This window comes from Mustela putorius, unplaced genomic scaffold, assembly GCF_011764305.1.
Source record: "Mustela putorius furo isolate JIRA1106 unplaced genomic scaffold, ASM1176430v1.1 tig00000744_pilon_pilon_pilon, whole genome shotgun sequence".
Taxonomy (NCBI): domain Eukaryota; kingdom Metazoa; phylum Chordata; class Mammalia; order Carnivora; family Mustelidae; genus Mustela; species Mustela putorius.
Window position 1 is genome coordinate 20,150 of NW_025421465.1, and position 19,872 is coordinate 40,021.

At 38.9% G+C, this 19,872-nt stretch overlaps 2 protein-coding genes across 2 annotated transcripts; one reads left to right on the forward strand and one right to left on the reverse strand.

The window, feature by feature from the left end:
* The first annotated feature begins 4,459 nt into the window (after positions 1-4,459).
* On the forward strand, positions 4,460-5,386 carry LOC123393155 (olfactory receptor 1Q1-like). Its single transcript, XM_045084225.1, has one exon. The coding sequence runs from the start codon at positions 4,460-4,462 to the stop codon at positions 5,384-5,386; it is 927 nt and encodes a 308-aa protein (XP_044940160.1).
* Positions 5,387-9,920: 4,534 nt separating this feature from the next.
* Positions 9,921-10,814, reverse strand: LOC123393156 (olfactory receptor 1361-like). The gene has a single exon (XM_045084227.1). It carries the CDS (start codon positions 10,812-10,814, stop codon positions 9,921-9,923), a length of 894 nt encoding a protein of 297 aa, XP_044940162.1.
* Positions 10,815-19,872: the final 9,058 nt, after the last annotated feature.

Here is a 19,872-nt window from a genome sequence, read left to right on the forward strand (position 1 = left end):
GCTTCCCATACCTTGCCCCATACCACATTATTCTCCTTTGCCCACAATGAGCTGATATGCTGCACTATGTGTCAGGAGGGATCATCTCCACCAGCTCTGAGGGAGATGAGGAGAACTGTGGTTCCAGGCAGCCTGCTCTCCGACAACTTATGGGGCTTTCTCCAGTCCTATAAGCATCTTTGTCACAGGAGCTTGATGGGTCTATGGTAGAAGCCACAGGCTGTAAACTGTCTGGCAGAGGTCATTCTCTTCTTAAAACACCCTTAAGAACTGAGGGGAGACATTTCATGTTTCCTAAATAAAGTCAGGACCCGTTGCTCTGATTTGGAGGCCCCAACTACAGTGACAGACTAGTAAGGGGAAGGAAGGACAGGACAAGAATAAAACATAGGTGCTAAATGGATGAGCTAGGACAGAAAGAGCATCACTTCTGAGTTAGCTCTATGATCCAACCCTATGCTCTGTGGCCCCACAGAAGTTAATCTATCCCTCTGATTCTCAATTTAATAATCTGAAAATGGGAATAATAATATCTACTTTTTAATTCTATAATGAGAATTAAACTAGAAAAAAAAACACGAGAGACACTTATCAATGGCTAAAGGCACAAGATAGCTCAGTAGAAAAGGAAGAAACAAAGAGGAAAGTAGGAACTGAAATAGTTAGGGAATGTTTAAGGGACTGCATAGTCCAGTGGTTAAGAGCATAGACACTGAAGAGCATCTGGGTGGCTCTGTCGGTTGAGCATCTGACTCTTCGGGTTTTTTGTTTGTTTGTTTGTTTGTTTGTTGTTGTGTGTTTGTTTATTTGTTTATGTTCAGTTAGTCAATGTACAGTACATCATTAGTTTTTGACATAGGGCTCAGTGATTCATTAGTTGCACATAACACCCAGTGCTCATCACAATACGTGCCTTCCTTAATATCCATCACTTTTTTGTGGAGCATAAGGAATAACACGGAGGATAAGGGGAGATGGAGAGGAGAAGGGAGTTGGGGGAAATTGGAGGGGGAGATGAACAATGAGAGACTATGGACTCTGAAAAACAATCTGAGGGTTTTGAAGGGGCAGGGGGTGGGAGGTTGGGTGAATCTGGTGGTGGGTATTATGGAGGGCATGTATTGCATGGAGCACTGGGTGTGGTGCATCAAAAATGAATTCTGGAACACTGAAAAGAAATTAAACAAATAAATAAAAATTTTTAAAAAAAGAGGGAACTTGTGATGAGCACTGGGTGTTACACGCAACTGATGAATCACTAAATCTACCCTCATTAATAGTACACTACACTATCCATTTTGAGTTTATCTTTGTGTATGGTGTAAAAGAATGGTCGAGTTTCATTCTTCTACATATAGCTGCCCAGTTTTCCCAGCACCATTTATTGAAGAGACTGTCCTTTTTCCACTGGATATTTTTTCCTGTTTTGTCGAAGATTATTTGCCCATAGAGTTGAGGGTCCATATCTGGGCTCTCTACTCTGTTCCACTGGTCTATGTGTCTGTTTTTATGCCAGTACCATGCTGTCTTGGTGATCACAGCTTTGTAATAAAGCTTGAAATCAGGTAAGGTGATGCCCCCAGCTTTATTTTTGTTTTTCAACATTTCCTTAGCGATTCAGGGTCCATACAAATTTTAGGATTATTTGCTCCCGCTCTTTGAAGAATACTGGTGGAATTTTGATCAGAATGGCATTAAAAGTATAGATTGCTCTAGGCAGTATAGACATTTTAACAATGTTTATTCTTATGATCCAAGAGCATGGAATGGTCTTCCATCTATTTGTGTCTTCTTCAATTTCTTTCATGAGTGTTCTGTAGTTCCTTGAGTACAGATCCTTTACCTCTTTGGTTAGGTTTATTCCCAGGTATCTTATGGTTCTTGGTGCTATAGTAAATGGAATTGATTCCCTAATTTCCCTTTCTGTATTTTCATTGTTAATGTATAAGAAAGGCACTGATTTCTGTACATTGACTTTGTATCCTGCCACATTGCTCAATTGCTGTATGAGTGCTAGTAGTTTGGGGGTGGATTCTTTTGGGTTTTCCATATAAAGAATCATGTGAGACTATGGACTCTGAAAAACAATCTGAGGGTTTTGAAGGGGTGCGGGGTGGGAGGTTGGGGGAACCAGGTCGTGGGTATTAGAGAGGGCACAGATTGCATGTAGCACTGGGTGTGGTGCAAAAACAATGAATACTGTTACGCTGAAAAGAAACAAAAAATTTTAAAAAAAGGAAAAAAAAGAAAAGTCATGTGAGGGGCATGAAATTCAGCATCTCATTTAATAGTCTCAAAAACTCTGAGTGAGCACCATATGGTTCCTTTTACAGACTGGGAAACTGGGGTTCAGGGAATCTAACTTGTTGAATCAAGAACTCGAATACAGCTCTGTCTGACTCTGAATCCCATTATTTCCCATCCTGTGCTCAGCTTCTCTACATTGCCTTTTCTGTATTGCTCCTCAAGCAGTAGTGAGAGCTGCTTAGGAACCCTTAAGTACGTGTAGACATGGACATGGCTGTGAGGGAGAGTTTGGAGTTAAGCTCTGGGAGCCAGAGAGCTACCTCTGCCTTTGTTAGCAACACACTGTAGCTGCGGATGCTAGACATTTAGTTTGGCGCAAAAGAGCGCAGCCTTATCCACTGCTACTTTTCTGCCACCTTCAAGCAAAAAAGGAAGGAAAAAAAATCAGAGGCCATAGGCTGGAAGTCATAAACGAATTTACTGAAGCCTGGCTGTACTCCGGGAAATCCTGTCCTTTCTACACTCAAGACCCATACTGGTTTCTGACTGCCAGTAGCAACAAATATAAATGTTTAACCTCTCATATAAATAAATAAAATCTTTAAAAAAACAAAAATAATAATTCAAAAAGATATAAGTACACTTATGTTCACTGCAGCATTATTTGCAATAGCCACAACACTGAAACAACCTAGCTGGTCCATCTATGGATGAACGGAAAAAGAAGATCTAGTATATATATACAACAAAATACTATCCAGTCATTAAACGGAATGAAATCTTGCCATCTACAACAACATGAGTGGACCTTGAGGGCACTATGCTAAGTGAAATAAATCAGAGAAAAACAAATACCATATGATATCACTTATATGAGGAACTTAAAGGGGGAAAAAAACTCTGGGTGCCTGGGTGGCTCAGTCAGTTAAGCATCCAACTCTTGATTTCAACTCAGGTCATGATCTCAGGGTTGTAAGAACAACCCCACATTGGGCTCTGTGCTGGGTGTGCAGCCTGCTTAAGATTCTTTCTCTCAAGAGAACCCTCCTGCACTGTTGGTGGGAATGCAATCTGGTGCACCCACTCTGGAAAACAGTATGGAGGTCCCTCAAAAAGTTGAAACCAGAGCTACCCTATGACCCAGCAATTGCACTACCAGGTATTTACTTCAAAGACACAAATGTAGTGATCCAAAGGGGCACATCCACCCCACTATTTATAGCAGCAATGTCCACAATACCCAAACTATAGGAAGAACCTAGATGTCCATCAACAGGAGAATGGATAAAGATGTGGTATCTATATACAATGGAATATTATACAGCCATCAAAAATGAAAACTTGCCATTTGCCATGACATGGATGGAACTAGAGGTTATTATGTAAAGTGGAATAATCAGAGAAAAACAATTATCATAAGATCTCACTGAGATAAGGAATTCGAGAGACAAGACAGAGAATGATAGGGGAAGGGAAGGAAAAATGAAATAAGACAAAGGCAGGGAGGGAGATAAACCATAAGAGACTCTTAATCTCAGGAAACAAACTGAGGGTTGCTGGAGTGGAAGGGGGTGGAAGGAATGGGGTGGCTGGGTAATGGACTCTGGGGAGGGTATGTGCTATGGTGAGCACTGTGAATTGCTAAAGATGAATCACAGACCTGTACCCCTGAAACAAATAATACATTATATGTTAATTAAAATTAAAATAAAGAAGTAAAAAAGATTTTCTCTCTCCCTCTCCTTTTCCCCTTCCCCCACTGCTAACGTGTGCTGACATGCATGCTCTCTCTCTCTCTCTAAAAGAAAAGAAAAGAAAAGAAAAAAATCTCATAGATGCAGAAAACAGATTGGTGGTTGCCAGAGGCAGAGGGCAGGGAGTGGTGAAATGAGTGAAGGGGTTCAAATGTACAAACTTCCAGTTATAAAATAAGTCATGAAAATGTAATGTACAACATGGTGAATACAGTTGATAATATTACATCACATATTTAAAAGTTGCTAAGAGAGTATATCTTCAAAAAGTCTTCATCACAGGAAAAAAATTGTAATTGTGTATGGGGATGGATGTTAACTAGAGTTATTGTGGTGATCATTTTGCAACATATACAAATACTGAATCATTATGGTGTACACCTGAAACAAATATAATGTTATATGGCAATTATATATCTCAATAAAAAGTATTAAATCTGTTTGTTTTATAGCAACTGATGGTCAATACCAACTGGACCAGTGTATCCCATTTTGTTCTCTTGGGCATTTCTGCCCAGCCGGAAGAGAAGGTTCCACTCTTCCTTCTTTTTCTACTGATGTATGCAATCAACATTTCGGGGAACTTTGCCATCATCACACTGATTATCTCTACTCCACGCCTCCACACCCCCATGTATATCTTCCTCAGTAACTTGGCTTTGGCAGACATCTGCTTCACCTCCACCACAGTCCCCAAAATGCTACAGAACATTTTTTCTCCTACCAAGGCTATTTCCTACATGGGATGCTTAGCTCAGACTTATTTCTTCATTTGCTTTGCAGCCATGGAAAACTTCCTTCTGGCTGCAATGGCCTATGACAGATACATTGCCATATGCTACCCTCTCCACTACCCTAGGATCCTGACCAGAATACTATGTTCACAGATGGTGGCTCTGTGCCAGATCCTCTCTCATCTTCATGCCATGCTGCACACCTTTCTCATGGGCCGATTGATCTTCTGTGCAGATAACAAGATCCCCCATTTCTTCTGTGACCTCTACCCTCTGATGAAGATTTCCTGCTCCAGCCCCTATCTCAACACCCTAATGATTCATACAGAGGGTGTTATTGTCATCAATGGAGCTCTGGTCTTTATCATTGCTTCCTATGCCCGCATCATCTCAGTGGTCCTCCGGAGCTCCTCAGCCAAGAGCAAGTGGAGAGCCTTTTCTACCTGTGGCTCTCACCTCACTGTGGTGGCTATCTTCTATGGCACACTCACATGGGTCTACTTCCGGCCTCTTACCAGCTATTCGGCACCTGAGGGTCGCATCCTGACAGTCATGTACACAGTGGTAACCCCCATGTTGAACCCCTTCATTTATAGCCTGAGGAATGGGGATGTCAAGGGAGCCTTCAGAAAATGGGTGAGCAGAATATGAACTTCTTCCTCCAGCTAAAATCCCCAAACACAGTTTCTAGTTTTATCTATGATTCTGGGAAAACAATTTTGTCCCTCACATATCTGTTTCCATTAGAACTTCCTAGAAATATCCAAATTAGGTATATATTATGGATTTTACCACTGAATATTGTTCTGAGCTATCCCTTAAACCAAAAAGCACAGGAACAGGAAACTATGTATTTAGTTATAACTGAGAGTGTGCTCTGGGTCTGCCATTAAACAACAGGGTTGTAATATACTTCAATGTAGGCAGCAGAAAACAATTCTGGTTAATTCATAGATTTATTAAAAGTGTATGTGGAACTCATGAATTTCCACGAAGGCTAAGCAACCAGGCTCAATCAAATGGAAAAGACTAAGAAAGGTTGTATAGTCAGAACCATAGTCAAGTTCTATTTTTAATTTCTTGAGGAATCTCCACACTGTTCTCCAAAGAGGCTGCACCAACTTGCATTCCCACCAACAGTGGAAGAGGGTTCCCCTTTCTCCACATCCTCTCCAACACATGTTGTTTCTTGTCTTGCTAATTTTGGCCATTCTAACTGGTGTAAGGTGATATCTCAATGAAGTTTTAATTTGAATCTCCCTGATGGCTAGTGATGAAGAACATTTTTTCATGTGTCTGCTAGCCATTTGTATGTCTTGATTGGAGAAGTGTCTGTCCATATCTTCTGCCCATTTTTTTTTGATGATTGTCTGTTTTGTGTGTGTTGAGTTTGAGGAGTTCATTATAGATACTGGATATCAACCTTTTGTCTGTACTGTCATTTTCAAATATCTTCTCCCATTCCGTGGGTTGCCTCTTTGTTTTCTTGACTGTTTCCTTTGCTGTGCAGAAGCTTTTGATTTTGATGAAGTCCCAAAGTTCATCTTTGCTTTTGTTTCCTTTGCCTTTGGAGACATATCTTGAAAGAAGTTGCTGTGGCTGATATCGAAGAGATTACTGCCTATGTTCTCCTCTAGGATTCTGATGGATTCCTGTCTCACGTTGAGGTCTTTTATCCATTTTGAGTTTATCTTTGTGTACGGTGTAAGAGAATGGTCGAGTTTCATTCTTCTACATATAGCTGCCTAGTTTTTCCCAGCACCATTTATTGAAGAGACTGTCTTTTTTCCACTGTATATTTTTTCCTGTTTTGTCAAAGATTATTTGACCATAGAGTTGAGGGTCCATATCTGGGTTCTCTACTCTGTTCCACTAAATTATCTCTTATTCAGTACTTTGAAGGAAATGTCAACCAATACAATACACACATGCTAGCAACTGTGGTGCAGTCAATAAAAAAATGAAGCAGAATAATTACTGGCCTTACTCTCATTTCATCAGTAGCCTTTAGGTACATACAGATATCAAAACCTTTAGCTATTAACTCTGTTCTTTTCTCCCATTATTTCTTATCTGTATGCTATTGATAGTAATAAGAATATTAGTAATAATAGGACACACACATATGGTTTTCATGAGCTGGTCAGTATTATAAGGGCTTTACATATATTTTACTCATAAATTCCTCAACAACCCTAAATTATAGATACTGTTTCTCTCTTCTTTACAGATGGATAACTGAGGCAGAGTAGTTGAATCATTGTCAAAGAGCACTAAATGGTTTTACTTTTTGTAGACTAAGTGCTTGATTTAGCTTTGATTCTGGAGGGTTACACTTTAAAAAGGCTATCTCAATAAATACACTGCCAGCCACACTGACTAGTAAAGAGCCAGAACTCTCCAACCTTCTATGCCACCACCCCCTGCTCATTTGCTTCAGAAATCTTGGCTGATTTAGATTAACTGACCATTTGTGCCATTTGTTTTTTTCTCTTCCCACACTTTAAAGTCCTGCCCTTATGTTTTAAATCCACCAATAGAATCAACCTGTAAAACCCAAGGCCCCTTCCCTCAACCCCAATAAAAGCAGAACACTAAGCCTATGCTCTCCTATGCTTTCTCTGTACCTGTGACCTCACTATGGGGTACCAAGTGTACAATATGCTTTCCAGACCTGAGGGTAATAAAATTTTTTTTCAAAGTTTCCTGATCATTACTGAGGGCATTTTTGTAATCATAATCACTACCAGGGCAGGTCCAGCTAAAACTGGTTACCAATAGCCCGAGAAAAAAAGTCACATGACAAGTTGTGACAATAGTGGCATTCTAATTCATGGTATCTGGTTCCAGAGTCCATCCCCTTGAACATGACCCCACACCACCTTCAACAAAGCCTTTTAGCATTTTCTCTTGGGTTTTTGCACTCTATTTCATTCAGACATCTTCAAGAAGAAGAATATTTAGAAAATCATATTTACACAAAAGAGCTACTTACTACTTCTATTATTTCAGTGTAATTATAAAACACTGCTCCCTTTATCTCTCAAATGTATGTGTTTCTTTACAGCAATAATACAGACACCATCACATATAAATAAATGGCACAATGATTCCACCCACTATTTTCATAGTCCATCTTTGATTCTTCTTTTCCCCTTACATATTACATCAAGTCTATCAGTGTATTTAAACAGCCTACTTGACATATGTCCCATATAGGACCACTTACTTCTAGTGTTAGAGCCACTCTCTCTCCCAATCTCTATTACCAGTGCTCTATGTCCTATACTGTCTTTTATGGAGGGACATGAAAGCTCAGATAGAATAATTTAGTCACTGTAATTACTGAACTGCTAGTTATTACTATGAATTTAAAATAATGTGAGAATGTAAAATTATTATAATTTTAAAAGAGATAGACTACTCTATGGTCTGCTCAAAAAATCACTCTCCTCGGGTGAAACATCTATACTCTGAGAACTATAGCATGCTGATGCAAGAAATTAGAGATCACACAAATAAATGCAATGATATTCCATGCTTATGGATTGGGAGAACAAATTTTGTTAAAATGTTCATCCCAAAACAATCTACAGATCTGATGCAATCTCTCTCAAAATACCAACTGCATTTTTCACAGAACTAGAACAAATAATCCTAAAATTTGTGTGAAACCACTAAAGACCCTGAATGCCAAAGAATTCTTGAAAAAGAAGAACAGAAGTGGAGGTATCACAATTCCTGATTTCAAGATATACTACAAGGATATAATAATCAAAACAGTATAGTACCAGCACAAAAATAGACACATGGATCAATGGAACAGAATAAAGAGCCCATAAATACACTCACAATTATATGGTCAATTAGTCCTTGTCAAAGGAGGCAAGAATATGCAATGGAAAAAAGACAGTCTCTTCAACAAATAGTGTTGGGAAAAACTGAACAGCTACATGCAAAACAATGAAACTGGACCACTTTCTTGCACCATACACAAAAAACTCAAAATGGATTAAAGACATTCATGTGAGACAGAAACTATGAAAATCCTAGAAGAGACCACAGGCAGTAATTTCTCTGACATTGGCCATAGCAACATTTTTCTAGATATGTCCCCTGAGACAAGGGATAGAAAAGCAAAAATAAACTATTGAAAATACATCAAAATAAAAAACTTCTTCACATCAAAGGAAACAAGCAACAAAACAATGAGACAACCTACTAAATGACATTTGCATGAAGACATTTGCCAGTGATATATCTGATAACGGATTAGTATCCCAAATGTATAAATAACTTATGCAACTCAACACCAAAAAAACACAAACAATCCAATTAAAAATGGGCAGAAGACATTAACAGACAATTCTCCAAAGAAGACCTACAGATGGTCAACAGACACATGAAAAGATACTCATCATCACTTATCATCAGAGAAATGCAAATCAAAACTACAATGAGATATCACCTTACACCTGTCACAATGACAAGTATATGACACTGCCATGATATGACTAAAATGATCACAGTTCTGCAGGCCTCACTGATGTATAATTTGGCTTAGCAATCCCCTATGCTCCATATTAGTTTTAAAAGATGAGAGGTTCAGGTTTGGTGATCTAAAAACAGCAGTTCAGGGGGTGCCTAAGTGGCTCAATTGGTTAAGCATTTGGCTCTTGATTTTGGCTCAGGTTATGATCTCAGGGTCATGATGGAGCCCCACATCAGGCTCCATGGTCAGCGTGGAGTCTGCTTGAGATTCCCTCTCTCACCCTCCTTCTGTCCCTCCATCCATTCTCTCTCTCCTTCTCCCTCTCTCTCTCAATCTCTTAAACAAATAAATATATAAATAAAATATTTTGAAAAATAAAGTAAATCAATAAAATTATTTGTCCAGTTCCAATATGATGAGATTTTAGGTCAGTCAATGAGGATCAGAATTATTTATTTACAAATTCATTTCTTCCCAAATCCAGGCAGAAGGGAGCCAACAAGGAAAATTATTTCACATGATTGTGAACGATACCAGGTATTACGAATGTAACCCATTTATTTGAGGCATTTTCAAGTTAGACCTTAACTCCTTGGGCTCAGGAGACGTGCTGACATCTCCTGTTCACCTGGGAACCAGGTTGGAAGCTTCCTGAGATGGAGAGTTTCATGAAAAGCCTTCGCAGAGCCCCCTTTAACTTCCTGGTTTCCGCAAACTGTAGATTAGTGGGTTTAGCATAGGGGTAACTACTGTGTAAAAGATGGCAACTTGGCGATCCTGGTCCAAGTCATAGCTGGAAGATGGCCGGAGGTACATGCGGATCACAGAGCCATACAGAAGCAGCACAACCAGAATGTGGGAGCTACATGTGGACAGGGCTTTGCGCAGGGCAGAAACTGAGTGCATGCGGACTATGGCAATGCCAATGCGGGCATAGGAACCTAAAATGAAGAAGAAGGGGCTGACCACCACAGCTACACCCTCAGTAAATATTAGCATTTCGTTGACCACTGGTCGGGTGCAAAGAGAGCTCAGCAGCAAGGGTGTGATGTCACAGAAGAAGTGGATGACCTGGTTGTCGCAAAAGGTTAAGCGGGTGACCAACACACTATAAAGGAGGCTGTTGAGGCTGACGACCACCCATGAGGTCAAGGTTATGCGCAGACAGAGGTGATGGCTGATGATGGCAGAGTATCTTAAGGGGTCACAGATGGCAACATAGCGGTCATAGGCCATGGCAGCCAGCAAGTGGCCTTCCATGCTGCCCACAGCCATAAAAAAGAACAGCTGGATCATGCAGCAATTAAAGGAGATGGTTCTATTTGCAGACAGTGTGTGCACCAGCATCTGGGGAACAGTGATGGTTGTCAGAAACATGTCAATGAAGGAAAGCTGACTGAGCAGGAAATACATTGGGGTCTGAAGCTTGGGGTCTGAAAGGGCAACAATTACTAATAGGGCATTGCCCATAAGTGCCACCAGGTACATGGAAAGGACAATCCCGAAAATAACTGGCTGCATCTCTGGCCAGCTGGACAGGCCCAATAAGACAAATTCAGTTACTTCTGTCCTGTTTCTAGTGGCCATAACACAGGATCATTATTACCCACCAACAGCAAGTGTTAGGATTAAATAATGCTGAAGTTTACTCTGGGATAGCCTTTAGGAAACACCACCTTTTTTTCTTGCATGGGATGTCCCTAGTTTTCAAAAGGCCTTTTTTTCTTTCAACTCTTTCCCTTGTCATTATCTTTCTATCCATCCACTGAAGTACCCACCCACACTCTTTAGTTTATTCCAGATTCATTTGCTGACCACTTACAATCTCTTGATATGATATATATTAAGGGAAGTAGGAGAAATCATACATGGTTGCTGTATACCAAAGAAGGCATCACTAAACACAGAATATCTTTAGTGTTTGCAATGCACTGAAGAGCATACTAAACACCATACATTTAAACACCATACATTTAATTGTCAAACAATCCCATATGATACAAACTACTTTTTTATATTACAGATGAGAGAGCTAAAGCGAAGAGACTACTTTGTTGAAGGTCTTATAGGCTCTGAGAGACAAAACCTGTACTCAACCCTGTATAGTTTTATTAGACATAAGCACCACAATTTACTGACTGTCAGAGTTGGTAGTAAAGGAAATTATGTCAAGGCTCCAGGCAGATGTCCGAGTCTCTGCATCTTTGATGGAGCCCTAAAGTGAAGATCTGGTCCTAACTTTGTATGTCCAGAAGCTATTGTTCCTTTGGTAGGGCAATTCCTGTTCCATTAAGTCAAATGAACTTACCTGGGATGAGAGCAGAAATGATTAACATCATCATTGATATTCTTAATGATTAATTTTCAATAAATAATGTAATCTTCCAGTAGATGTGAATCTTGTTTCCTTTCAGTTCAGGTTTTCCCTATTGGCAGATGTACATGGTATACCAAAGAGGCTACTATTTGGTAAAATACTATATTTTTTCATAAATGAGAGAAAAATTGTTAAACTAGTAGAGTAAAAGGAACATACAATGGTTTCACTTATTTGTGGAGCATAACAAATAGCATGGAGGACATGGGGAGATAGAGAGGAGAAGGGAGTTGGGGGAAATTGGAAGGGGAGGTGAACCATGAGAGACTATGGACTCTGAAAAACAATCTGAGGGTTTTGAAGGGGCGGGGGGTGGGAGGTTGGGGGAACCAGGTGATGGGTATTAGAGAGGGTACGGATTGCATGGAGCACTGGGTGTGGTACAAAAACAATGAATACTGTTATGCTGAAAATAAATTTAAAAAATTTTTTTAAAAAGGAACATACAATAAAAAGCAAAGTCTCTGACCCTAATGTTGCTTTATGTTTAGTTTGTTTTGTTTTTTGTTTGTTTGTTTGTTTGGGCCACACGTTTTATCTCTTCCAGTGGTTCACACCTCTATGCTTCTAAATCATATACATCTTGTTTATGAATCTATGTACCAGTTTTATCAATTTATCCTCTGGCTCTCTATTATGAAAGATGAGGTTTTATCTTGTTCACATTATCCCCATTCTTCTCTCCTCTTTTCCCCAATTTTTGATGGTTATTTTAGTTCTTAAATTAGTTGCTTTTCTGCTTTTAAATGGTATGCTTAAATCTATACATTTTTGCTTTTGTACTTATCTTTTCTAATTTTTTAAGTTTTTATGTATTTTTTATGTATTTTTATTATGTTCAGTTAGTCAAAATACAATACATCATTAGTTTAGCGTTGAATGATTCATTAGTTGTGTATAACACCTAGCGCTCATCATAACACATTATTCCATCAACTTCAGACTCCTCTTCTCTTCCTCATCCCTGCACCCTCCAAACCTTTGGAAAGCTGTATCTTGATTTATACATTTGTCAAAACTGAAGACATATAAATTGAGTTGTAACCACAGCTAACTCTCCAGGTAAACGCTAAAAACTAGTAGACTACATTTACATTAGTTTAACTACATAAATATTTTTCATGCAGAGCCAAATGACATGCTATGTTTACATTTATTCTTTGATGCTCCAGTGTTTCTACCCACTAAAGGAGAGTGTTCCAAATATTCAGATGAAGAATTAAAACTATTTTAAGGACATCTCTCTTGGTGATTTTCTTTACTTAGCAATCATGGAACAGGAGCTTAAAAGATAACAAAACTTTTAATTTTCCAGTGTCTGTTAGTTTTTATTTCTTCCTGTAGCCTTCTCTATGTCCATGGATATAGATCAAACTATATACCCTCTTGCAATCCTATTACTCATTCAAGGCAGTAGCCATACAAAGACTGCCCCAGGGAGATATAGATGAAAGTAAACGAGAAAGGATGGGAAGGAAGAGAGAAGGGATGATCCCCTTCATGGGGAAAGGGTGAAAAAAAAAAAAGATCTCCAAGAAGGAAAAATTGGAAAAGCATATAGATTTATCCATTATGGGAAGAATGTAATAACAAAGAGTCCGTTTTCTTTGAAGAAAAGCAAATCTGTGTTTGTAAACTAATGATATGCAAAAAGAATACTAAGCAGTGGTAGTGTTCTTGTTGGCTGACTTCTTCAAGACTCATTTCTGTATATTTTCTATTTCCCAATATCTCAACATTAGCCTCTTCAGAGCCTAAGCTCTAGAAGTCCTGTTCAGAGAGCTTTAAGGGATCAAGGATGCTGATGCTAGGGGAAGATAGAGAAAAGAATAGTCCATTTAGGAAAGGTATGAAGATATACACATATACAGATTTTGAACACCTTGAGCCATAAATTAAATTGAAATGGGAGAGGGAAAAAAAAGAAGAAGAAACCCCTGGAAGAACCCCTGGAATGAACAAAAGCGTCTCAGTTTTCCTCATTACCACCTGGTGCTTTGGAGACATCTAAAATCATTGAGAAGGAATAGAGCTAGAGTGTTAAGCCTTAATCCTTCTTATTTTCATCTTTCTTCTTTGATGGAAGAACCAAAAGATATGAGATCATTCACTGTTTCATCAATACCTAAATATTTGAAATATGCTCTATTAAATGCCTTCTTGGTCTAAATTCTATTTCTAGTCTGTTTCCCTGTGCTGAGGAATCACAAAGTTTGAATCTGAGATCTAAATTCAGAACCTCCTTTTCTCTGTCTCAAAAATGTATCTTCCAAATTCTCACAAAATAAATTAGGGCCTTTGCCACACATTTCTTGCACCTGGGAACTTTGAAATATCTTTCCATTCCCTCTCTGACTGCATGACTATATTCTCCATCTAAGCCTTCATATTTCCATTCAAAATCCTGCTTTTTTAAAATTTTTTATTTTTTATAAACATATATTTTTATCCCCAGGGGTACAGGTCTGTGAATCGCCAGGTTTACACACTTCACAGCACTCACCAAAGCACATACCCTCCCCAATGTCCATAACCCCACCCCCCTTCTCCCAACCCCCCTCCCCCAGCAGCCCTCAGTTTGTTTTGTGAGATTAAGAGTCACTTATGGTTTGTCTCCCTCCCAATCCCATCTTGTTTCATTTATTCTTCTCCTACCCCCTTAAGCCCCCATGTTGCATCACCACTTCCTCTTTAAATTTTTATTTCTTTTCAGTGTTCCAGAATTCAGTTTCTGCACTATATACCCAGTTCTCCATGCAATATGTGTCCTCCATAATACCCACCACAAGGCTCACCCAACCTCCCACCCCCACCCCACCCCTCGAAATCCCTCAGTTTGTTTCTCAAAGTCCATAGAGTAGAGAGCACAGATATGGACCCTCACTCAACTTTATGGTCAAATAATCTTTGACAAATCTTTTGACAGGAAAAAAATATACAGTGGAAAAAAAATACAGTCTCTGCAATAAACGGTACTGGGAAATTGGACAACTATGTGTCAAAGAATGAAACTCAACCATTCTTTTACACCATACACAAATATAAACTCAAAATGCATAAAAGAGCCCAACATGAGGCAGAAATCCATCAGAATCCTAGAGGAGAACATAGGCAGTAATCTCTTTGACACCTGCCACAGCAACTTCTTACAAGATATGTCTCCAAAGGCAAAGGAAACAAAAGTGAAAATGAACCTTTGGGACTTCATCAAGATCAAAAGCTTCTGCACAGCAAAGGAAACAGTCAACAAGACAAGGAGGCAACCCATGGAATGGGAGAAGATATTTACAAATGACAGTACAAAGGGATGATATCCAAGATCTATAAAGAACTCCTCAAACTCAACACACACAAAACAGATAATTGTGTCAAAAAATGGAGAGAATACATGAGTAGACACTTCTCCAAAGAAGACATACAAATGACTAACAGACACATGAAAAAAATGTTCATCATCACTAGCCATCAGGGAGATTCAAATCAAAACCACATTGAGATACCATTGTATACCAGGCAGAATGGCCAAAATTAGCAAGACAGGAAACAACATGTGTTGGAGAGTATGTGGAGAAAGGGGAACTCTCTTACACTCTTGGTGGGAATGCAAGTTGGTGCAGCCACGTCAGAAAACAGTGTGGAGATTCCTTAAGAAATTAAAAATAGAGCTTCCCTATGACCCTGCAATTGCATTCCTGGGTATTTACCCCAAAGTTACAGATGTCGTGAAAAGAAGGGCCATCTGTACCCCAATGTTCATAGCAGCAATGGCCACAGACACCAAACTGTGGAAAGAACCAAGATGCCCTTCAATGGACAAATGGATAAGGAAGATGTGGTCCATATATACCATGGAGTATTATGCCTCCATCAGAAAGGATACCTACCCAACTTTTGTATTAACATAAATGGGGACTGGAAGAGATTATGCTGAATGAAATAAGTCAAGCAGAGACAGTCAATTATCATATGATTTCACTTATTTGTGGAGCATAAGGAATAACACAGAGGACCTGGGGAGATGGAGAGGAGAAGGGAGTTTGGGGAAATTGGAGGGGGAGAAAAAAACCATGAGAGACTGTGGACTCTGAGGATTATGATTATTTACTGTGCCCCTTCTATTTACTATGAGGGCAGAGTATAATCTTACTCTCACCTTCTCTCTGTATCTAACCCACACACACTCAAGATAGAAAGTATGAATAGAGCTGTGCTCCTTCTTCACCATATTCTCATAAAACTCACAAATTAAGGATTGTCTTCTCTTCATTTTCCATAAAAGCCTTTCTATATGGTTGCTCATCCCAAAGAAGCATCATCACTTACAGGGACTCATTCTGGGACTCTACCAACTCCAGGAGCCTCCAACTGTATTTAGATGAAATAGCAATTACAATGGGATGAGCCCATCTACCTTCCTTTATCAGCTGGGTCTATAGCTCTGGAGTCTGCTCCTTCTCCTTTCTTATACCCAAATGTCACCCTAGAGCTTCAGAAAACAATTGTGTCTATAGGGAAGGTCAACCCTTTGGGGGAAACCATAGTCTTCTTTGTATAATGTCAACAGTTGAGCAAGAAAAAAACCCCAAGAGGAAATTGATTCCCATTTCATCATTTCAGGAAGCCAGCTTTCCTAAACTATCCTTCCTGTTATTGTTTGTTATTAATCCAAACATCTTAACCCAGCTGAATTAGCTGCAAGGCATGAGGCTTTATGAGATATCAGTGGGACAACTTTGACCGCTGCTATGTTTCTATTCTGCTCTCCAGTCAGTTCCAAATTTCCTGCCCTCACCCAAGTGCATCCTTTGCTGAATTTCATCTACTCATTTTGCTTATCTACTTTAGAACTATCATCCACAGAATACCTGATTTGAACAACCCTTTTAGTATAAAAGCAGCAGCAGGAAGTGAAGCTCCACCCTGAAAAATATGAAATTATATGCAAATTGTCTTTGGCCTAATATAAAGTAATAATGACATGTGGCTATTGATATGGATTAGATATGTGGAAATGACTATAAACTGGATGCATACAAGTACTTTCCTCCATTAACCTGTGGAAAAGCAGCTTAGTCACAAACTAGAAAATCAAATTATTAACTGATGAATATGATCAGAATTCAGTGGAAAGAAAGAGATTTTTAATCAATCAAAATAGTATCAACTTCCTCAAAAAATGTAATACATTTATTTTTGTTTGCAGAGGATCTATTTGACTTTCTAACAGCTCTCCTTACCTTGGGAAAGTGACATATTTCCACAATGGATATAGGCTTATGCATTGTCAAATGGATGTGATTCTCTTCTATCAGTTTCATTCTGAGCAAACATTCCTGGATTTTAGACTGTTCCTTCCTACTTCCACCTGATTTCTTTCCCCTTCCACACACATATACTTCTGCTTTAATTGTTGCTCTAGATCTAGACGTTGAATAGCAATAGCTGCTAATTTCACCAAAGAAGCGACCTAACCAGACATTACCTCTCCCACACAACCTATGGAGTTGTCTCTCCTTTCCAAAAGCCAAACATGAATCTGACAAAGCTTCTACATCCAACTTTCAGGTTATGGAAAATACAAAGCACAGAGGAACACATTAAACTGCAAGATAAGGAAGAACTCACACAAATTCAGACTACAGGGAATTCTGCAGGAAAATTACTTGATTATCTTCTACAAATAAATTGCTAGAGATAGAGGAGAGTAGGGGGAAAGAGGAAGGAAAAAAAGGGTGGGGGGAGAAAGAAGAAAGAGACTGAAGAGACTAAATAACCAATCACAGTATGTAAACCTTATTTGGGTCCTAATTTTTTAAAACTATAAAAACATTTTATTATATTTATGAGACAACTGGAAATTTTAACATTGGCCACTTGATAATATTAAAATAGTTTGTTTTAATATGAAATTTAAATTTACTTATTTTTTTCTTTTTCATGGGTATTAAGGAGGGCACTTGTGATGAGCACTAAGTATTGTAAATGATGAGTTTCTAAGTCCTACACCTGAAATTAAAAGAATTGTTTACATGAACACCTCTGGACTTTGGGAAACAAACTGAGAGTTACAGAAGGAAGGGGGTGGGGGGATGGGGTAACTGGGTGATGGGTATTAAGGATGGCATGCGTGGTGATGAGCACTGGGTGTTATATGCAACTAATGAATCACTGAAACACTGCATCAAAAAACTAATGAGGGGGCACCTGAGTGGCTCAGTCGGTTAAGCATCTGCCTTTGGTTCAGGTCATGATCCCAGGGTCCTGGGATTGAGCCCCCACAAAAGGCTCCTTGCTCCATGGGGAGCCTGCTTCTCCCTCTCCCTCTGCTTGCTACTCCTTCTGCTTGTGCTCTCTCTTTGTCAAATAAATAAGTAAAATCTGTAAAAAAAATTATGTACTATATGCTGGCTAATTGAACATAATAAATAAATAAACAAACAAGCAAATAAATAATTTAAAAAATAAAAGTTAAAAAAAGCTACAGCAGTCAAAGAATGTGGTACTTGCAAAAGGACAGATATGGAGATCAATGCAATATAACTGAAAGTCCAGAAATACACCCACTTAACTTTGTCAACTGACTTTTGACAAGAACATGAACAACACTCTGTGAGGAAGAAAGAATTTCTTCAACAAATGGTGTTGATGGACCTGGCCAGCCACACCAAGAAAAATGGAAACTGAACCTCTATGTTACACCACACCCAAAAATTAGTTCAAAATGGATTAAAGACTGAAATGTAAGGTCTGATAATGTAAACTTCTAGAAGAAAACGGGGAAGAAGTTCTTTCACATTGGGCTGGACAATGATTTTCTGGCTATGGCACAAAAAAGCACAAACAAAAAAGCATAATCAATGTGCTATGGTGAGTGCTTTGAAGTGTGTAAACCTGGCGATTCACAGACCTGTACCCCTGGGGCTAATAATACATTATATGTTTATTTAAAAAATTAATTAAAAATAAATAAATAAATATCTTAAAATAAAACATATAGGACACCTGGGTGGCTCATTAGTTAAGTGTCTGACTCTTGGTTTTGACTAGGGTCATGGTCTCAGGGTCATGAGATTGAGCCCAGGGTCGGCTTCCAACCTGAGCATGGAACATGCTTAAGATTTTTTTCTCTCCCTCTCCCTCTGCCTGTCCCTCTCGCATTATCGCTTTCTCTCTTTAAAAATAAATAAATAAATAAATAAATAAAACTATATGAACTAGCAATATCATTTCTGGGTTATGTCTAAAGGAAATGAAAGAAAGTTATCAAAAAGATAACCCATTATAAACATTGGAGTACAGATAGCCTTTCCTTTCACTACATCTGTATCTTTGGGGGGGTAAATGGCCATGGTCGCCAAACTGTGGAAAGAACCAAGATACCCTTCAACAGACGAATGGATAAGGAAGATGTGGTCCATATACACTATGGAGTATTATGCCTTCATCAGAAAGGATGAATACCCCAACTTTTGTAGCAACATGGACGGGACTGGAAGAGATTATGCTGAGTGAAATAAGTTAAACAGAGAGAGAGTCAATTATCATATGGTTTCACTTATTTGTGGAGCATAACAAATAGCATGGAGGACATAGGGGAGTTAGAGAGGAGAAGGGAGTTGGGGTAAATTGGAAGGGGAGGTGAACCATGAGAGACTATGGACTCTGAAAAACAATCTGAGGGTTTTGAAGGGGCAGGGGGTGGGAGGTCAGGGTACCAGGTGGTGGGTATTATAGAGGGCACAGATTGCATGGAGCACTGGGGGTGGTGCAAAAAATAATGAATACTGTTATGCTGAAAATAAATAAAAAATAAATTTAAAAAAAAAGATAACCCACTCCGATTTTATTGTAGCATTATTCACAATAGCCAAGATATGGAAACAACATAAATCTAAGTGTCTGTCAACAGAAAAATGTTTCTAAAAGATGTAAGATTATATATATATATCATAATCTATCATATGATCTCTCTGATATGAGTAAGTGGAGATGCTACAGGGGGGGTTTAGGGGGTAGGAGAAGAATAAATGAAACAAGATGGGATTGGGAGGGAGACAAAACATAAGTGACTCTTAATCTCACAAAACAAACTGAGGGTTGCTGGGGGGAGGGGGGTTGGGGGAAGGGGGTGGGGTTATAGACATTGGGGAGGGTATGTGCTATGGTGAGTGCTGTGAAGTGTGTAAACCTGGTGATTCACATACCTGTACCCCAGGGGATAAAAATGCCATGTATTTGTACTTGTTAAAATTGTTTCAATGAAAAATA